At 46.6% G+C, this 16,317-nt stretch overlaps 2 protein-coding genes across 5 annotated transcripts in view; one reads left to right on the top strand and one right to left on the bottom strand.

Annotated features, from left to right (window-relative positions):
• The window catches only part of RHBDL3 (rhomboid like 3), a 57,848-nt gene extending 43,303 nt beyond the window's left edge, over window positions 1–14,545 (top strand). For 3 of the 4 annotated variants that reach the window (XM_040641009.1, XM_040641008.1, XM_040641007.1), the window contains one exon: window positions 705–4,396. In XM_040641009.1, coding sequence (XP_040496943.1) covers window positions 705–976 — 272 coding nt within the window. In that variant the 3' untranslated portion in view covers window positions 977–4,396. Of the gene's footprint in view, window positions 1–704; window positions 4,397–13,579; window positions 13,746–14,327 lie in introns of those variants that run through there. The other variant, XR_005837478.1, reaches the window with a different exon arrangement.
• The window catches only part of CUNH17orf75 (chromosome unknown C17orf75 homolog), a 10,546-nt gene continuing 706 nt past the window's right edge, over window positions 6,478–16,317 (bottom strand). Inside the window, exons 2-10 of the mRNA XM_008695578.2 lie at window positions 15,878–15,958; window positions 14,915–15,040; window positions 13,855–13,998; window positions 13,556–13,613; window positions 11,461–11,580; window positions 10,496–10,560; window positions 10,210–10,346; window positions 9,188–9,291; window positions 6,478–8,635 (exon numbers count right to left, since the gene is read on the bottom strand). Of these exons, the coding sequence (XP_008693800.2) occupies window positions 8,420–8,635; window positions 9,188–9,291; window positions 10,210–10,346; window positions 10,496–10,560; window positions 11,461–11,580; window positions 13,556–13,613; window positions 13,855–13,998; window positions 14,915–15,040; window positions 15,878–15,958 (1,051 nt within the window). The 3' untranslated portion in view covers window positions 6,478–8,419. The remainder of the gene's footprint in view (window positions 8,636–9,187; window positions 9,292–10,209; window positions 10,347–10,495; window positions 10,561–11,460; window positions 11,581–13,555; window positions 13,614–13,854; window positions 13,999–14,914; window positions 15,041–15,877; window positions 15,959–16,317) is intronic.

Here is a 16,317-nt window from a genome sequence, read left to right as displayed (position 1 = left end):
CAGCATTTTGTTGGGGCTGTGCATTCCCGTTCCTTTGCCTTCTCCCCCATCCATCCTTTCCTTCCAATCACAAAAGCACTGGTTCCGAGGGGTTTTCTAATCTAAGGGTTTTAAAATAATAGATGAGAACTTTCTAAGCTGTAACGTGCTAGCACATACTGAAGTTGTTACTAATGTCCCAGCAAGTAGGCTGGTACTCTACAGATGGAGAAACTGAGCCTCCCAGACTCACGAGCGCAGGGCCGCCAGGGTCTTCGGGTTTCTGCACAAGCTCTCCCCTCTGCCTGGACTGCTCTCCTTAGGGTCTTCTCTTGACAGTCACGTCTCTGCTCACATTTCACATCTCTAGGGAGATCTTGCCTGATTCCCCAAACTAAAGAAACCCCCTCCTTACACCCGGCATTGATTTAAAATTACCTATCTTTTTTACCCCCTATAATTTTTCTTACTGAAATTATCCGAGGTATGTCATTGATGCTGGCCGATTGCCAGATCTGTAAGCCGTGTGAGAACAGGGCTTTGTCTGTCTTTCACTCCCGTATCTGCAGGGCCGGGAACAAACAGTGCTCGGCCTAGTGGGGAGTGAGTGAATTCACGGGTGGGTGAGTGGGTGGCCAGGTGGATGGATGGCGTGCCAGGCCTCTCCCTCCGCCCCTGCCCCCAGCGGCCCTCCTGTGACTTCTCTGTGCTTCCTCCCCTTGCAGTGAGCATGGAGTTTGGGCGGGCCGTGTGGCTCCGGTTCCACCCCTCGGCCTACCCGCCGTGCCCTCACCCGAGCTTTGTGGCGCACCTGGGCGGCGTGGCTGTGGGCATCACCCTGGGCGTGGTGGTCTTGAGGAACTATGAGCAGAGGCTGCAGGACCAGTCGCTGTGGTGGATTTTTGTGGCCATGTACACGGTCTTCGTGCTGTTCGCTGTCTTCTGGAATATCTTCGCCTACACCCTGCTGGACTTAAAGCTGCCACCCCCTCCTTAAGGCACTGGGGGACCGAGGTCGGGGAGGGGGGCGCTGAGCAGCAGCAGGAAAGAGCATGTACGTTCTTGCTCTGGGCACCAGCTCCGCGAGGCCGGGGCGGAGAGGACGAGATGCTGGGCCGTGGTGATGTTGGTGTCCGGGTTTGGACAATGGGGCCTCTTTTCTGAAAGGCACCTGCTGGATGAGTTGGACGTGGCTACCATTGTTTTTCTAGACTCTTCTGAGGACGGCGGGCCAGGGCAAAGGGGTAGGGTGAGAGCAGCCCTCCCCTGGGGCTGGGCTTGTTCTGTGTGTTCAGGGGACACCTCCCTTGTCGCAGACTGAACCGCAGTCTCCTCCCCTCATCCCCACCCTGAGACGTCAGGAAGCTCCGAGGGGAGGGTAGCCAGGCAGGCCCCTGGCCAGCGCAGAGATACAGTTACAGGCCGGGAAATGTCCGCTGTCCAGCTGTTGGGTTTGGAGCTCTGGAGCGGAGGAGGGCCTGGCGGTGGACAGGTTGGGTTTGGTTCAGGAGAGCCCAGGGTGCCCTCCTGGCGGTGGGCACTGGGGCATGGCCTCTAGCGCCTGGGGCAGGCGGAGGAGGGAGCTGCTGTAACTCCAGTCCTCACCCTTGCCCTGGGGGTATCCAGCCAGAGAAACCCAAGCAAGAGGGAATAAACTTCATCCCAAGCGCTACCCGAGGCGAGGCCCAGTGCCGGCTTTGGATTTCTCCCTCCCTGTCTCCCAGAATGCTGACATCTCACATCGGCGCCCCAGCGTCCCATGCCCTGCCTTGTTTTTAGAGCCTTTTCCTTCCCTTCCATTGCCCTGACCCTACATTGCCTCCCCTTTGGTCATGGGGATGTGTGTGTGTATATGTGTGTGTGTGTTTGTGCGTGTGTGGGTGTGTGGTTTGGCGGGTGAGGACACCCACGGGATGGTAGGAGATGCCGTGGGAAGAACGTGAGGCAAGTCAGAGGCTGCAGAGGAAGCCCGTAGGGGGCGTGGGGGTGTGTGGAAGGGTCTGTGTGAGAGGGAAATAGGCGCAGAGCGGTGGGAGGGTGTGACCCCTGAGGATCTGGCTTTCAGCCCAGCTACCCCTTCCTTCCTATTCCTCATCCTTTCCAGGCATCTCCCCGAGAGCCACTGACCAGTTGGAGACTTGTCTGCGGTGGAGGGAGACCTTGGGCCCTCCCAGGGACGCTCAGGGTGCCGCGGTTGGCCTTTGCCAAGCTCCCTTCTTGTTTCCCTCTGGAATGACCTTCGCATCTGAGATGGTTCTGTTCTGTTTTCCTGAGGAGGGAAGGAGCTTTGGGGTGTAAGAGAGGCTGGGGCAGGAATATTGAAGCCGTGTGTCTACTGAGTAGGGCAGACAGAAGTCTGTAGTAAAGGAATTCCAGTTTAGGGGAAAACTGCTTCTAGAGAATTGTCGGGTATTTGGATGAGGGCCAGAAGTGAGGGCAGCCCATAGGCTCAGGTGCTCAGGGCTTGGAGGGAACTTGGTTATTGTCAGGTTCACCCCCACCCCCATGGCCCAAGTGGGAAAACCAGGCTAAGGGAATGACTTCTGAGCCGGAGCTGATGGGGGCCCTGAATAGAGGGGGAGGGGAGGATGGCCTTTGACAAAATATGTGATTCCCTGTGTTCTGCTCTTGGAATTCCTAACCACTGACAACCCAGAGAGACAAAGAACTCCAGTCCGGGAGGCACAGGGACTGGGTCCCTGAGGGGCGGGAGCAGGAGCTTAGTCTGGAGTCAGCCGGGCCAGGCAGTTAGCGGTCCTGGGCCAGTGTGGCTTCCTGTCCTCAGTGATCACACGTGACTGGGCAGGGTCTCCATGCAGCCCCAGGCTATGCCAAGCCCTTCCCCGTCTTTGCCTGGTGCTAAATAGATGGTCCTGGTCCCCGCACGGGGCTCCTGAGGTCGTGCCGCCCTCGTGCCGGCACAGTACTGAGGACTGCCAGGCTGAGTTGGCACAGGCCCAGACGGTGGCTGAGCTGTGTCACCCTGGGGCATCTTGTCTGTCCCCTGCCAGCCTGTCTCTGCCCCACTGAGGGAAAGGTGTAGCTGGAAGAGTCTGCTTCCTAGGAGAGGAGAGCAAGTTGGAACTGGGGCCTGAGAGGATTTGGGTAAGGATGGAGAGGGGGGCCCTGCCGTGGGCTGCAGCCCCCGAAACCTGGGTGGTGCTGTCCCTCCCTGGAGGAGCAGAGGCAGGCGGTGCTCTCCGGGGGGGGCAGGGATCCCCCCAGGCCCCCGGGTGCTCTGGGTTGTGGGTGGTGGGAGTGGAGAGTCCCCCCTGCCTTCGTCTGAGGCAGCCTGGAGAGGGGTCTCCCTCTCGCAGGGGTGAGAAGACTGTGAACCAGAAGACTCTAGAAAGGCCTCAGAGAAGCACCCAGTACCCTCAGGACTGCAGATGGGAGCTTGCTGCCAGGGAGGACTGCCTGAGGCGAAAATCCCATCTGCCATCCTGTCTCAGACCCACCAAGGGAGCCTCATCTTATCTCAGGCCACCAGCCCCAGCCGTTCCCTGTCAGCAGGGTCCAAAAGGAACCCACAAGTTCCTTGGTCTGCTTCACACCCACCTCCCCACCCTCACCCAACTATCAGCTCCGAGCAGGGCCACCCAGTGGGGTCCACGGTCACTCCATGCAACCCAGGTCTCCAAACCAGGGCCAGAGATCACTGTCTGGTAAGAAAGGTTTCCGTTTGGGTGTCTGGCTTTCTCCTCAGCCCGTCTGTGCACCCTCGCCCCCCACACCCTGCCAGCGGCACGTCGCCGTCATCCCTCCTCCCTGGGCTGGTACAGCCAGCGGCCCGGCGTGCCTCTTGGGGCCGTGGAGGGTGACTGGCCTTGCATCCACGGGATACAGAGACTGAAAGCTGGGGATTCCCCAAACAGCAGCCATAGATTTGCTCGCTCGTTAAACGGAAGAGGACTCACAGAAACTAGGGAAGGGAAAACAGATCTTCAAAGGAGAAATTTGGTTTTAATGACACCATTAGTCATTCATTTTTTTTAATTAGGAAAAGCTCCCTAATGAGGTGTTTTTGCCAGCTAATAGGACGCTCCATTTCCACGAGGACCCTTCTTACCCAGAGGATTAGGGGAGTCCTTGCTCACCAAACCCAGGTCTTCCCCCAGGGTCCAATTTCGTTTGCGAATAATGCAGATTCCCGGGTGCAGTGGAAGCCCTTTCCTGGCATCCTTCCTGTGGCTCCCGGGGCTGGCCAGCAAGCACGGATACTCCTCTGCCTTAACAAAACAGTGCCCAACACTGAATTTCCACCCCCCACCCCCAGGACTTGAGTCAGTGGAAACAAAGGGAAACACAAGCTGCAATGTTTGTTTCTAAATATTTTTGTATTGTGTACATTCTGTATATTTTTGTTGTAACATATTATTTGAACACAGATTCCATTAAAGATTTTTTTTTAAAGCCATCGGTGACTCAGGAAGTGACCTGAAGGGCAAGCACTGGGAGCCTGTTTCATCTCTGTGTGGGTTGGGGAGGGGGGAGGCGGTGGACAGCAGTAGCTCTGGGCCCCTGATGTACAGACATCACAGCTCTGGGAGTCGGGGCTTGGTGCTGGTGTTTCTGGCTCGGTGGCTCTTAACCGTTCTTAAATTACTGAACTCTTTTGAGTGGTTGATGAAAGCTGTGCTTTCTCTTGCTCTAAAAGTGAATGATTTTGTGTACAATGTGGAGGAGGGAGGTGGTCTGTGAATAAGGAAACTGGTCCATAGCTTCAGGTCAAGAACATTTGTGCCAGGTGTCCTGCTGGGCGCCCCGTCTTCCTCTTCTCCTCTTACCCTATACTCTGACGGGAGACTAATATTTTGACTACTGTTATTGGAGTGATCTTTGAAATATCTAGGAACTTCCTTCTTTACCCCAATAGTCTATTCTTTAGGTCTTTCTAGGAGCAGTCAACACCTGGATCTTGAGGAAGGGATAGGAATGTTCTCAGGGTGAAAGTACATAGTTCACATACAGAAGGGGAGAACAAGAGGGGCGTAAATGGTCAAGTGTAGTGCTTGGTAAGTTTCATAATCAAATGGGTTTGAATGGCTGCAGTCTGAGAAAGTGAAGTGTTTTCTCCAGCTTTTCTAAACTGATGGCAGCGTACGTGGGTTTGCCACTCATTACCGTTAAATTTCGTTCAGGGATTAAACGATCCTGTTAAATTCAGCATGGGAGCTGTTTTCCTTAATGTTCTGTCACATTGGTTTCCTGTAGGTCATTGAAAAACATTGCTAAAAGCTGCAGAACTCATCCCAGAACAAATTTGAGAGTACAGCTCAGGTTCAAGGTCAAAGAACTCATTTCCGTTTCACGGTGGCTAAGGAACTTCCCTGGAGGGAGAATCGGGACCTCGGGGCTCAGTTCCAGGCTCCAGTCGCCGAGGTGCTTAGGGGCAAGCTCCCTGGACAGCCAGAAGCTGTTTAGCTAGCTTCGCCTTGGGCCTCCTATCTCTGCCCCCTTGACTTTTCTGGTTCCTCGCTCCTGCCAGAGTCTGATTCTTCAATGACTTTGTGAGACATTTACCGGTGATAAGGTAACTGTGAAGACAACTTACTGATGACTTCGTATGTGCTGGGCATCGTGTGAGGCATTTTCCGTAGATTATCCTCGTTTAGTGCACAGCTACTTGGTGTGAGGTGGGTATCAATATGCCCGTGTTTACGTGAGGTGCAGGCTGAGAGACGCGTAGTGTCTCACAGGGACCTCGTGGCATAGACGGATTCGCACTGTGGTTCCCAAGTTCATGCTCTCACCCCTCGGCTGTTTGTATGGGACTTTACGGGCACGAAACCTGTAGAAGGGCCAGGGTGTCCGTTTCAAGATCCAGTCTCACTGCTTTAGTAACAGTAATGGACCTTGGAACATTCATTGAGTGCTCACTTAACAGGGTCTCTGCTTTATCAGCCCTCCTAGAATAGTTCACAAGAAAATCCACAGCTGTGAATTCATTGCCGCTCCCTACCACCCCCGACTTCTGGGATCTAGCATTTATGCCAACTCAGAAGGATCTGAAGTCTGTGACACATTTAAGAAGTTTAGCAGTTGCAGAACTGGAGCTGTCCTCTTAGACCTCCAAGAGGAAAGACTTCATCGATGCCGGGGTGCGTGTGTTGGGGTGGGGGGGGACTCTCCATGACTGAAAAGACACATGGTTAGGAAAATGTGGTCCTTGTCTTATTTCCCGGATGCCTGCAGGCTTTCCTAGCATCTGGTGTAAGCACGCCCTTAATAATGAATGAGAGTGAAGGGAAGTGACTTGGGTTGAGTTCTACAGGTGTAACTTCCCTGGACAATGAATAAAACATAGTGAGGGAAATTGCCTTCACACCCCGCCTGTCACCTCCTGCAGGTGCGGAAATGCGTATTCCAGCAGGTGAGGTGATTCTCTTCAACAAAGTCCTTAGCATAAGAAGTATAATCTCCCCCCCTAAACTTGTCGTGCTTTAATAAAAATGTCAGCCTTGAGAATGGAACTAGTGAAATAAAAATGACTCTTGAGAAGCTAAATTGGTTTATTATTATTATTACAAATATAATTACAATTAAAATGAGGCCATTTTTGATACATGACAAACATATTTCCTCTGTGTGTTGAGCACACAATACATAAGTGGATTCCACACTTGAACAAATCCTTTTTAAAACTTTAAAAGTTAATACATTAGCTTATTAAAATTTGAATACAGTACATTTTCTGGTCATGAGCTCTTTGGGTTTCTCCTCATGGCCAACAAGACACTTGATTCTATGTCACCATTTTCCTTGCCTACAATAGTGATAGTTTGCCACGGACTTGTAAAATAGGACTGTATGGTACACAACTGTGTACTGTAGTGAGCCTGCATCACAAAATTTATATATAAAAGCACATGTAAGGAATATCTAATTACACCTTGACTATATCCATAAATGGCTTGAAGCAGGTAACACATTCACTTTTAAATGCCATTTACATCATGGACTGTTGAAAGATATGTGAATTTGAAAATGAAAAATATGTTCTTTAGACTCCAAATGTTGATGTCCTAATGTTGTCCATTAAAAAAATTGATTTCTAAATGAGCAACCAAGTACATTAGAAAAAGTCAGATTCAAGGGTAGTGCCTTTGAATTGCTTATTTCCCATAGTCATTCTGAATTTAATGCTATAAAAAATGCTATTTGGATTTTGTTTTCTACACTGCCTACAATCCAAGTTATTAAAATTTAAAACCATATGAGAGCCTTTATGAAGATCCTGAATTGTATTTCTCATTAAAGGAAGAGAAATGGCTTGGTGAGTCATGTCCCCAGACTTCTGTAGACGAGAAAGCATCAGGCCACTGTCAGTCATTTTAAAAGTTAAAACTCAGCACTGACGTATGAGTTTAGGAGAGGGTTTTTACGGGCTTGTGTTCCTCTGAGCGTCCTGAGGGCAGTGAGAAGACTTCTGATCTTCTAAACAGAAATCATTATCAAATGGATTTATTAAAGAGCTTTGCAGAACAAACTGCATCACGTGTGTAGCTACGACTGGCTTCCACGGGAATTATAAATGGCTCGAGCTGAGGACACGTTCCATTGATTCGGTGCAGAACAATATGAGGCTTGTAACAAATACACAAAAAACTGAAATCAATGAGTAACTCTGATATGAAGAATCTGTTTGTTTGCATTCTTTATGTTAGTTTGCTTGTAGAATTTATGTACTTTGTTTCTTTTTTAACACTTGGTTTAAAAACTCGAGCATTTTCAATAGAAAAAAAGAAAAGAAAATACAGGCTCTTGACAAATACCTGTGAACAAATGAATGAAGAAAGGGGCTGGGGGCCACTTCTGCAGTAGCTTTCTGTCAGAGACGATGTTTTGTCTTGAAGCTAGTGCATCTAGTTTTAAAGCTCATTTAATTTCTTACACACTCATGATTTGTGTATTGACTTAAAAGCTGGCTTTGTCATCCATGCCATAATCAGACAGAAAAAAAATCGATCCAAGCACCCACGGGATGCACAGATCTGTCTCTGAAATGGGGTTGCGGTGCTAACCCGTCCTGAGACTAGGAGGACATCTTTTTTTAAAGAAGCTACAGTACATTGAGAAAGGAGTATATTCAATTTTTCTGGGAGGAAAAATTGCTAAACACTGCAGCCAACTCCTCAGAGAAGCCACAAAATTACCTTTCAAGATTTCTGAGCATCAACCCCCTGAAGTCTAGAATTTATGGGGTCTAGAATTGAGCAGTACTAAAATTCCACGACTCTAACACACATTCTAAGACTCGGTGAAAATGGTCCTCAGATTTTTAGGTCTAAGTAAGTTAAATTTTTAAAAGTACAAAATGAAGAGATCTAGAATGTGTCTGAATTAGTCTTAAGTAGCAATCCTATGACAGAACGACCGCAGTGTCAACACCAAGGCTTGAATGTACAACTTCACAATACAATTATCTCAAAATGTGTGTTCAGGAACTTTGGGCAAGAGCTTCTTTCATAAATTCTTCGAGGACAGCCACCACGTTTTTGGCTTCAGGCATTTCTTCGTGTTCCACTTTAACAATCTTCAAAAGAATGTCTCCACTACCACAGTTCTTTAGGAACATGTAACATTTAAACAAAGCATAATGATTCATTTCTGCCTGTCGGATAAATCTCTTCAAATTATTTGTGTCTTGTATGGCCTAGAAAAAGATTACCCAGTTAAATATGTGTTTAGTGAGATAATAATGAAGCCTGAAAAATATCTCCTATCCAGCTGAGAGCTTGACATATGGTGCCAAGATATTTGCTTTTTATTTTCAATATTTCCATCATTCTTATTGCTAATATTGCTTTGCCCTTGGGAGAACACTATCTCTTACATAAAGGAAAAATACTTTTAAAATCTCCTAAATAAAGTAACAACACTCCTCCCCATCAGAATTTTGAACCCTTAGGCACTGAACTATTTTTTTTTTTGGTGCTTTCCAACTAAGATACATCACAAATCAGAAGACTGATGTCCCTGAGATACAAGCAAGCATTCGACCCAATTAATTGGAAATGCAATGATAAATATGCAGAAGCTCCTGGAAAATATAAATGAAGTAAATGCCTTCTGGGGATTCTAGTTTTGCGAACGTCCTATTTATTTAATAGAATCACAGCTGTAAAGCAGATGTGTTACTCTGTCACTGGTACTAAAATTCAGACAAAAATGATATGTGGCATTTGGCACATAGCCAATTAATTACCTTTAGTTTAAAGTTCTCCAGTACTTGTCGAAAAAGAAAAGGGTTACCTCCTTCAGTGCCGTTCAAAAAAGCCTGCATCCAGTCCTCACAAAACCGGTTGCTTCCTATGAAGTATTTTAGAAAAATTAAATAAATAAAACCGAAATCCTACAAAGCATAAGACATTTATTCTTTCTATTCATTTTTATTTATTTTTAACGGAAGTGTAATTGACATGTAACTTCTTAGTTTCAGGTTTATACCACGTGTATCCATCGTGATTTTCTTTCTTTCTCGGTAAAAACACAGTGAATTTTTTTTAAAGATTTATTTATTTGAGAGAGAGAAAGAGCGAGCATGCACAAATGGGGGGAGTGGCAGAGAGACAGGAAGAGAATCTCAAGCAGACTCCCTGCTGAGCAAGGAGCCAGACACAGGGCTGGCTCCCAGGATCCTGAGATCGTGACCTGAGCCAAAATCAAGAGTCGGATGTTCAACCGACTGAGCCACCCTGGGGCCCCGCTTACAGTGAATTATTTAAGACTTCTATAACGGTCTGAAAAAATAGTCTACTCACCACCTGGCTAAGAAATAGCAAATGGTTGAAGCCCTGAGTGCGTCTTCCCCATCACAGCCCTCTCCTTTCCTATCGGAAAGGATTATCATAGCCACGTATTTCTTTCAACTTTTGTCCGTACTTTTTTTTTTTTAATCTCTAAGGCTTATATAGTATTACTTTACATACGTTAAAACTTTGTGTTTTTCTTTAATGGCTTTTTCACTATTTCAAACAATACCTTTATGACTATTTCTGTACTTGTCTCCTTACGTACACATACAAGAGCTTCTCTATAGACACAGGAGTGGAATTGCTGGGCATGATGGGATTTCCGTGGTTCTAGAATTGATACTGTTTTTGGTGAGTGTGAGATAAACAGGTGCAAGGGTATAAGGCAGGAGGGCTAAGTGTGTATCATGTGTTCTCTGTGCAAACACGGACACTCACAGCAGAGCCAGGAGGGCTGCCTCGGGCTGTGGCTCACCTGCATTGTAGAACTGAGGCTGGGGGCCGCTGCAATCGATGACCACAGATTTATGCAGCTCCTCGGTCATGGCCATGCACAAGGACGTCATGGTGCCTTCGTGAATGAGGCCTTGAAGACTGGCCACACTCAGAAACCTGCCACACATATACAAGTTCTTTTCCACAAACGGTATTGCAGGATAGGAGGCAGAAAGCAAATGCGTTCTGCACTGGGCGGGGGGTTTGAAAATGTAATATCAGGCTTGCTGTGGAAAAGGTTCCCTCCTTGCAAAACTCTTCTTTACCTGTTAATGTCTCTCTTTGTTTTTTCATCTGATTCCTTAACTTCAACAGGAGTATAACTCAGAGCCTATGAGAGAAAAATACAGCCTAACTGATACAGGGATTCATTGATAAGGGTTTTCCTTATTGAGCAGCTACTCGACACTAAACGTCAGCTTCCCCAATAACCACCACACTGGACCATTCTTGATGGGCACTACCCAAGAGCTCTCCAAAGCCTTGTTCAGAGGCTGCCCACTGATAGCCTAAAACCTGCCTTTACCACTCTGGTCTCATGGGACCATCCAGTCGAAGCTGAATTTACCTACCACCTATTTAAATAAAAGCCTAGCCATACACTCTAGCCTTCCCCCATTGTCTGGATATTTTCATGAATTTTTCATTTTTTATCTGGACATTTTTTAAGTAATCTCTACTCACAATGTGGGGCTTGAACTTATGACCCCAAGATCAAGAGTTGCATGCTCTACTGACTGAGCCAGCCAGGCACCCCTATATGGACTTTTTATATAGTTAAAAATCACTTTGGAGTTTTGTTTTCCTTCTCAAATTGTTTTGAAAATTCTGCCTCTCCCAGATCACTTCAAAAGTATTATTTTAAAATGTTTTATCCTAGGAGCTGGCTCAGTCAGTTAAGGGTCAGACTCTTGATCTCAGCTAAGGTCTTTGATCTCAGGGTTATGAGTTTAAGCCCCACTCAAGCTGGTCGTGGAACCTACTGAAAATAACAATAATGTTTTATCCTATTAGGAAGATTTAGTATTTGCAATTCTACCTGAGTAATGGAACTTTCTAGATCTCAGTAAACAGAGCATGGTCTATTCTGATTGCAAGCATCGTTTGAATGAATATTCGGTGGGGGCGGGGAGGAGTAGTATTCAGAGAAAGTGAGTATGTCTTTAAATAATCCAAACTCTGGCAAACTGACTCTTGATTAAAGAAATGCTTTCGTTTGGGCAATACTTACGGCATGTAGCAGAAAGGTAAGCTGCTCCTGAAAGAGAAGAACCACCCTTTGGATTGGGCATATGACATCCTCAAACCAGCTGCTCAGGTAAGATTTTATGTGGTTCTCCAGGCCCTTCTCCTAGATCAAGAAAGAACATCGTCTAACTGAGGACTTCAGAGGGGAGGGGGGTGGGGGAATGGGATAGACCGGTGATGGGTAGTAAGGAGGGCACGTATTGCATGGTGCACTGGGTGTTATACACAACTAATGAATCATCGAGCCTTACATCGGAAACTGGGGATGTACTGTATGGTGACTAACATAATATAATAAAAAATCATTTATAAAAAAAAAAAAAAAAGAAAGAAAGAACATCGTCTGCTTTAATATAACCCTTCACATTAGTGGACTTAACATTTTCTTAATGATACTCTTGACAGTGCAAAGAACTCAGGACAGGGGCACCTGCGTGGCTCAGTCAGTTGAGCGTCTGCCTTCAGCTCAGGTCATGATCCCAAGGTCCTGGGATCGAGCCTGTCGTCGGACTCCCTGCTCAGTGGGGAGTCTGCTTCTCCCTCGGCCTCTGGCCCTGCTCGTGCTCTCTCTCTCAAATAAATAAAATCTTTTAAAAAAATTAGGATAGACACCTTTTTTTAAGCTAACACCACCAACTCAAAAAAGGAATTGTGATACAACTTTCCTGAGCAGAGTGGGGATTAATTCTGTACTGAATTTCTTAAAAACACACTTAGAAATGTGTTACATAAAGAGACCGAATTAGTAGGGTTTCATGGTATTTCTTTGCTGGGAGAAGTTGGGCATTTACATGTCCATCTCCCCCTATCATACTGTGTGTACTAGTTGGAGATTTTTTTTTTTAAGATTTTCTTTTTAAGTGATCCCTGCACTCAAAGTGGGGATCGAACTCACAACCCCGAGATCAAGAGTTGCGTGCCCTACTAACTGAGCCAGCCAGGTGCCCAGGAGATATTCTCTTAATAATCCTTGTCGCCCCAGCACTTGGCAGTGCCTGAAACATCCATGCATGAGCTTATAGAGCACCTGCTGAATGGCTGAAGGAGTGAGACAGCTCACTCGCATTCAAATAGGATCAGAGAAGGACACACACTAATTCATCAAAGCACTCCAGCCCACTCCAGCTGTCAGACATGCTGCCACGAGCACATCTGGCTTTCTAGGCTGTGCTGCTCCCTGGGGACTAGTGGCAGAGCTCCACTCTGGCAAAGCAGCTCCCCCTAGACTCATTTCCCTGGCTTACTCCAATGCTAGCCTTTCCTCTCCCACAGGATCTTGTAAGCACATGACAAGTAAAAGGAATTGGTACCACATGTAATGGGTAGTAAAGTTAGAAGAGTTATGACTTTAACAACTACTACACGCTGAAGTGTAGTTTTTTAAAGGGATGGAAATTTTTTTTTTTTTAAGATTTTATTTATTTATTCGACAGAGAGAGAGACAGCCAGCGAGAGAGAGAACACAAGCAGGGGGAGTGGGAGAGGAAGAAGCAGGCTCCCAGCAGAGGAGCCTGACGTGGGGCTTGATCCCAGAACGCCGGGATCACGCCCTGAGCCGAAGGCAGACGCTTAACGACTGAGCCACCCAGGCGCCCCGAAAGGAATGGAAAATTTAACCAATATGGATGTATCTAGTTCACGAAATATCAACCAATAAAAAAATGGAATTTTTCTACAAATCTCTGATGTTGAGTTCAAGGACAGTCATACCATTGTATAGCAGCATGTCTTTGGTGCCAGAGGCTTCCTGGACATTAGCTCTGACCACAGCGTAAGTTTTATGTGCCTAGAAATCAGGAAAAGAGCATGCTCTTCCTCCCCTGGCATGTTACCGTATACCCTGAATTTAATGGATTCAATTTTTCCTGGATACAAAACATGAGAAGCAGTCTTGTGAAACTTACAGCACTTACAGGACTACGTTCCCTGCTTTCCTTAACCAGCACCTTCCTGTTAGCCCACAGAGTAGTACATTTTTAGAATTTGGGGGTCTTTGTGTCCACCCGTGTGATGTCATAAGCACAGCAATTACAGCGTGTTTATCATCTCAGTCTTACCAATTAAATCGATCATCTTACCTCACGGCTCATGTTGTTTTTCAGCCCTTGGATATATTTGTCCAATTCAAGCCTGAAAGTACGTTCTTAAGGAAGCAATAAAGGATGCATCGAGACAGTGATCTCTCAACAGGAAACATAAAATCTTTTCAAATGATGCAAACTCTACAACACGCCAAGACAAACTGGTTGTACGAAGGGATGAAATGAAGTAGGTCTAGAAGGGGTAGGAAAGCTCTTTGGAGGTTGGTAGGAATACTCCTCCACTTGGCTTCCCATGTTTTCCTTCCTGAAATCCTCAAAGACCAAAGAAAGGATATAGCTCAAGTCCTTTTTCAGACCCTCCTAAAAAACAGACCACATACTCTGAAGTGCTATGTTCAGAGTCCACTGTTGCTGCTTCAGGAAGCAGTTTTTCTTGTTGGAAAAGACAGTAATAACAGCCGACCCGGTAATCTGGAATCCTAGAACAGACAAGACAGTAAAATGTATTATTCTGCTAACTCATGCATCTAGTTTTATGGACAACTCCAAACCCTCATCATCTTCATCTGGCAATACTGTTAGATTGCGAACTAGGTCAGAACTTCCTAGACTTCTCCTTGGCTTACATGAAACAGCAGAGGAAAATCAACATGTACATTATGGACTTTAGTGAAAGCAGCACCTGGAATTTCAAACATGGCAATTCTTTGAGTTTTCCTCTCATGTGAAAAACTCATGCACATTTTATTGTCGTTTATGGTATATCCATGGTTACATAAATATAAGTATGTTCTCTTTCTCCCCCCAGACTTCACGAATCACTGAAGCTCCAGCAGATGTGACATGTTAATCCTGGGGCTCTATCTTTGGGCTGTGGCTTCATACTCCTGAGGGGAAATGATGCCAAAATCCGAGTCTAAAGTGAACTACAATCAAGGGGTGTGATGGAAATCTTTCTGGAAGTCAACAGAGGACACCTATGATTAAGCCTGAACTCCATCAATATGACCAACTTTGTGACCTTAATGTCTTTGAGTTTATTTGCTCATCTGAAAATGGAAGTAAGAGCGTCTTGCTCTACTGCCCCTTGCTAGAGAGAATGGCATCAAAGTTTGGGAAAGCACTTCACAAACTGTAAAGTATACAATTTTAGTTTTGGTAACTAACTCTTTTCTTCCAAGTACAAGACTAAAATAAGTACACTTCGGTGGCAGAGCCGGCCACTCGATTAATTCCCTTCCACAGATGTGTGTGTGTGAGACCCAGTGCTCAGGCTGCCAGGGAACAAAGACCAGCTTTGCGAGTCTCGTAGGAGCTGATCTTTTGCGATTTCTCCTCACGTCTCATATTCAGCTCAGAAATAAAAATTCAGGACACAGCACATTTTACACTTACCTCAGCTCCACGGATGCAACATTACCCAGCCCTTCAAATACTGCTCCCTTAGAAAGACGCTTAGCAATGAAGCCGCGCAGCTCGGGCTCCACTTCCGATGGCAGGTTAGTGTCCACCAAGGAGAGGCTGGACAGATGAAAGACACAAGTTCCTTACCAGCGGACTGCTACATTCACACCTCGTAAGGCAGAATATTACTAAAAGCCAGGAGCTCTTTTAAGGATTTGACAAAGCTTTTTATAGGAATCCTGCTGGGGAGGCTTCTAGGTGTGTATGTCTCCAAGCACGATCTTCCTCATCCAACAGCTTAAAACAATCCTATCTTCCCAGCTCATTCTCTCTAGTATGATGACTCCACCGGGACCCCTAATCCACTGACCTTACCTCCTTTTCACAATACCGTAATGCTATTGTAACACCTAAAAAATTCCTTAAATCATCCACCACCCAGTCAGTGAACATACTGTTGTATTATACCCTACTTCGCATCAAGTGTTAAGGTTCAGGCATTCATTCATTTACTAAATATGTATTAACTGTCTACCCTGACTCAGGGTGCCAGGTAGGGAGATATCGATGGACCAAAGACACAACAATCTCTGCTGTCCTAGAATTTACATTCCAGTGTGTAGCAATAGAGCTCTGAAAGGGTACTGAAGGTGGGGAAAAGGAGCGTTTTAGATTTCTTTCTACCCCTGTGACATTGAATGTTTAAGGCAGCTCCAGTCGAAGACCTAAGATTGATTGCCTTGGCTTAAGACCAGAGGCACTTCCGGTATTCGGATCAGCCCAGCCTTGAATGAACTAACGAGGAAATCCAGATGAGGTTCCTAGGGGACAGGTGGGCTTGGTGGTTTGACTCGGGGAAAGCTGAAGGGAAGTAGGGCACCCACTGATCTCTACAAGACAGTGATGCACAGAAGATGAAAGTACACCCGTGGGTTAGGGTCGAGCTGTTTGTACCTGAAATCATCACCAGAGGGCGTTTCTGCATTTGTGCCGCTTGGGCTTCCATCATCACTGTCCCCTCGCTGTTGTGCCAATCTGCACATCACAAAAGCAATACAGCTATCAGTTACGGGCTCTAACTCAAGTGCAGTATGGCCCCCTCCCCGCCGCAAGTAGGGTGGGAGTGAGCAGTCAACCGAAAATGTCGCAAGTTAGAAGTGCGTGGATCCTCCATTGCCTACCCTCAGGACAGGGAGAACCCATGAAACGGTGCGGACAAGAACCCCTTCTCTCTCCAGGCCTTCTAAGGGGCGGAGGAAAGGTTAAATTAAACATTCACAACAGTCAAGGAAATTTCCTCTAAAAACCAGACTTTCCAAGAGAGCCCCAGGAACATCTGCCCTAACCGAGGAAAAGGAGGCAGCGAAAACAGAGGACAGTCGGGGGCGGGGGGG

Source organism: Ursus maritimus, unplaced genomic scaffold (assembly GCF_017311325.1).
Source record: "Ursus maritimus isolate PB19 unplaced genomic scaffold, ASM1731132v1 scaffold_24, whole genome shotgun sequence".
NCBI classification, from domain to species: Eukaryota; Metazoa; Chordata; class Mammalia; order Carnivora; family Ursidae; genus Ursus; species Ursus maritimus.
Note: the sequence above shows the minus strand (reverse complement) of the source record. Positions and strands in the feature narration are given on the sequence as shown.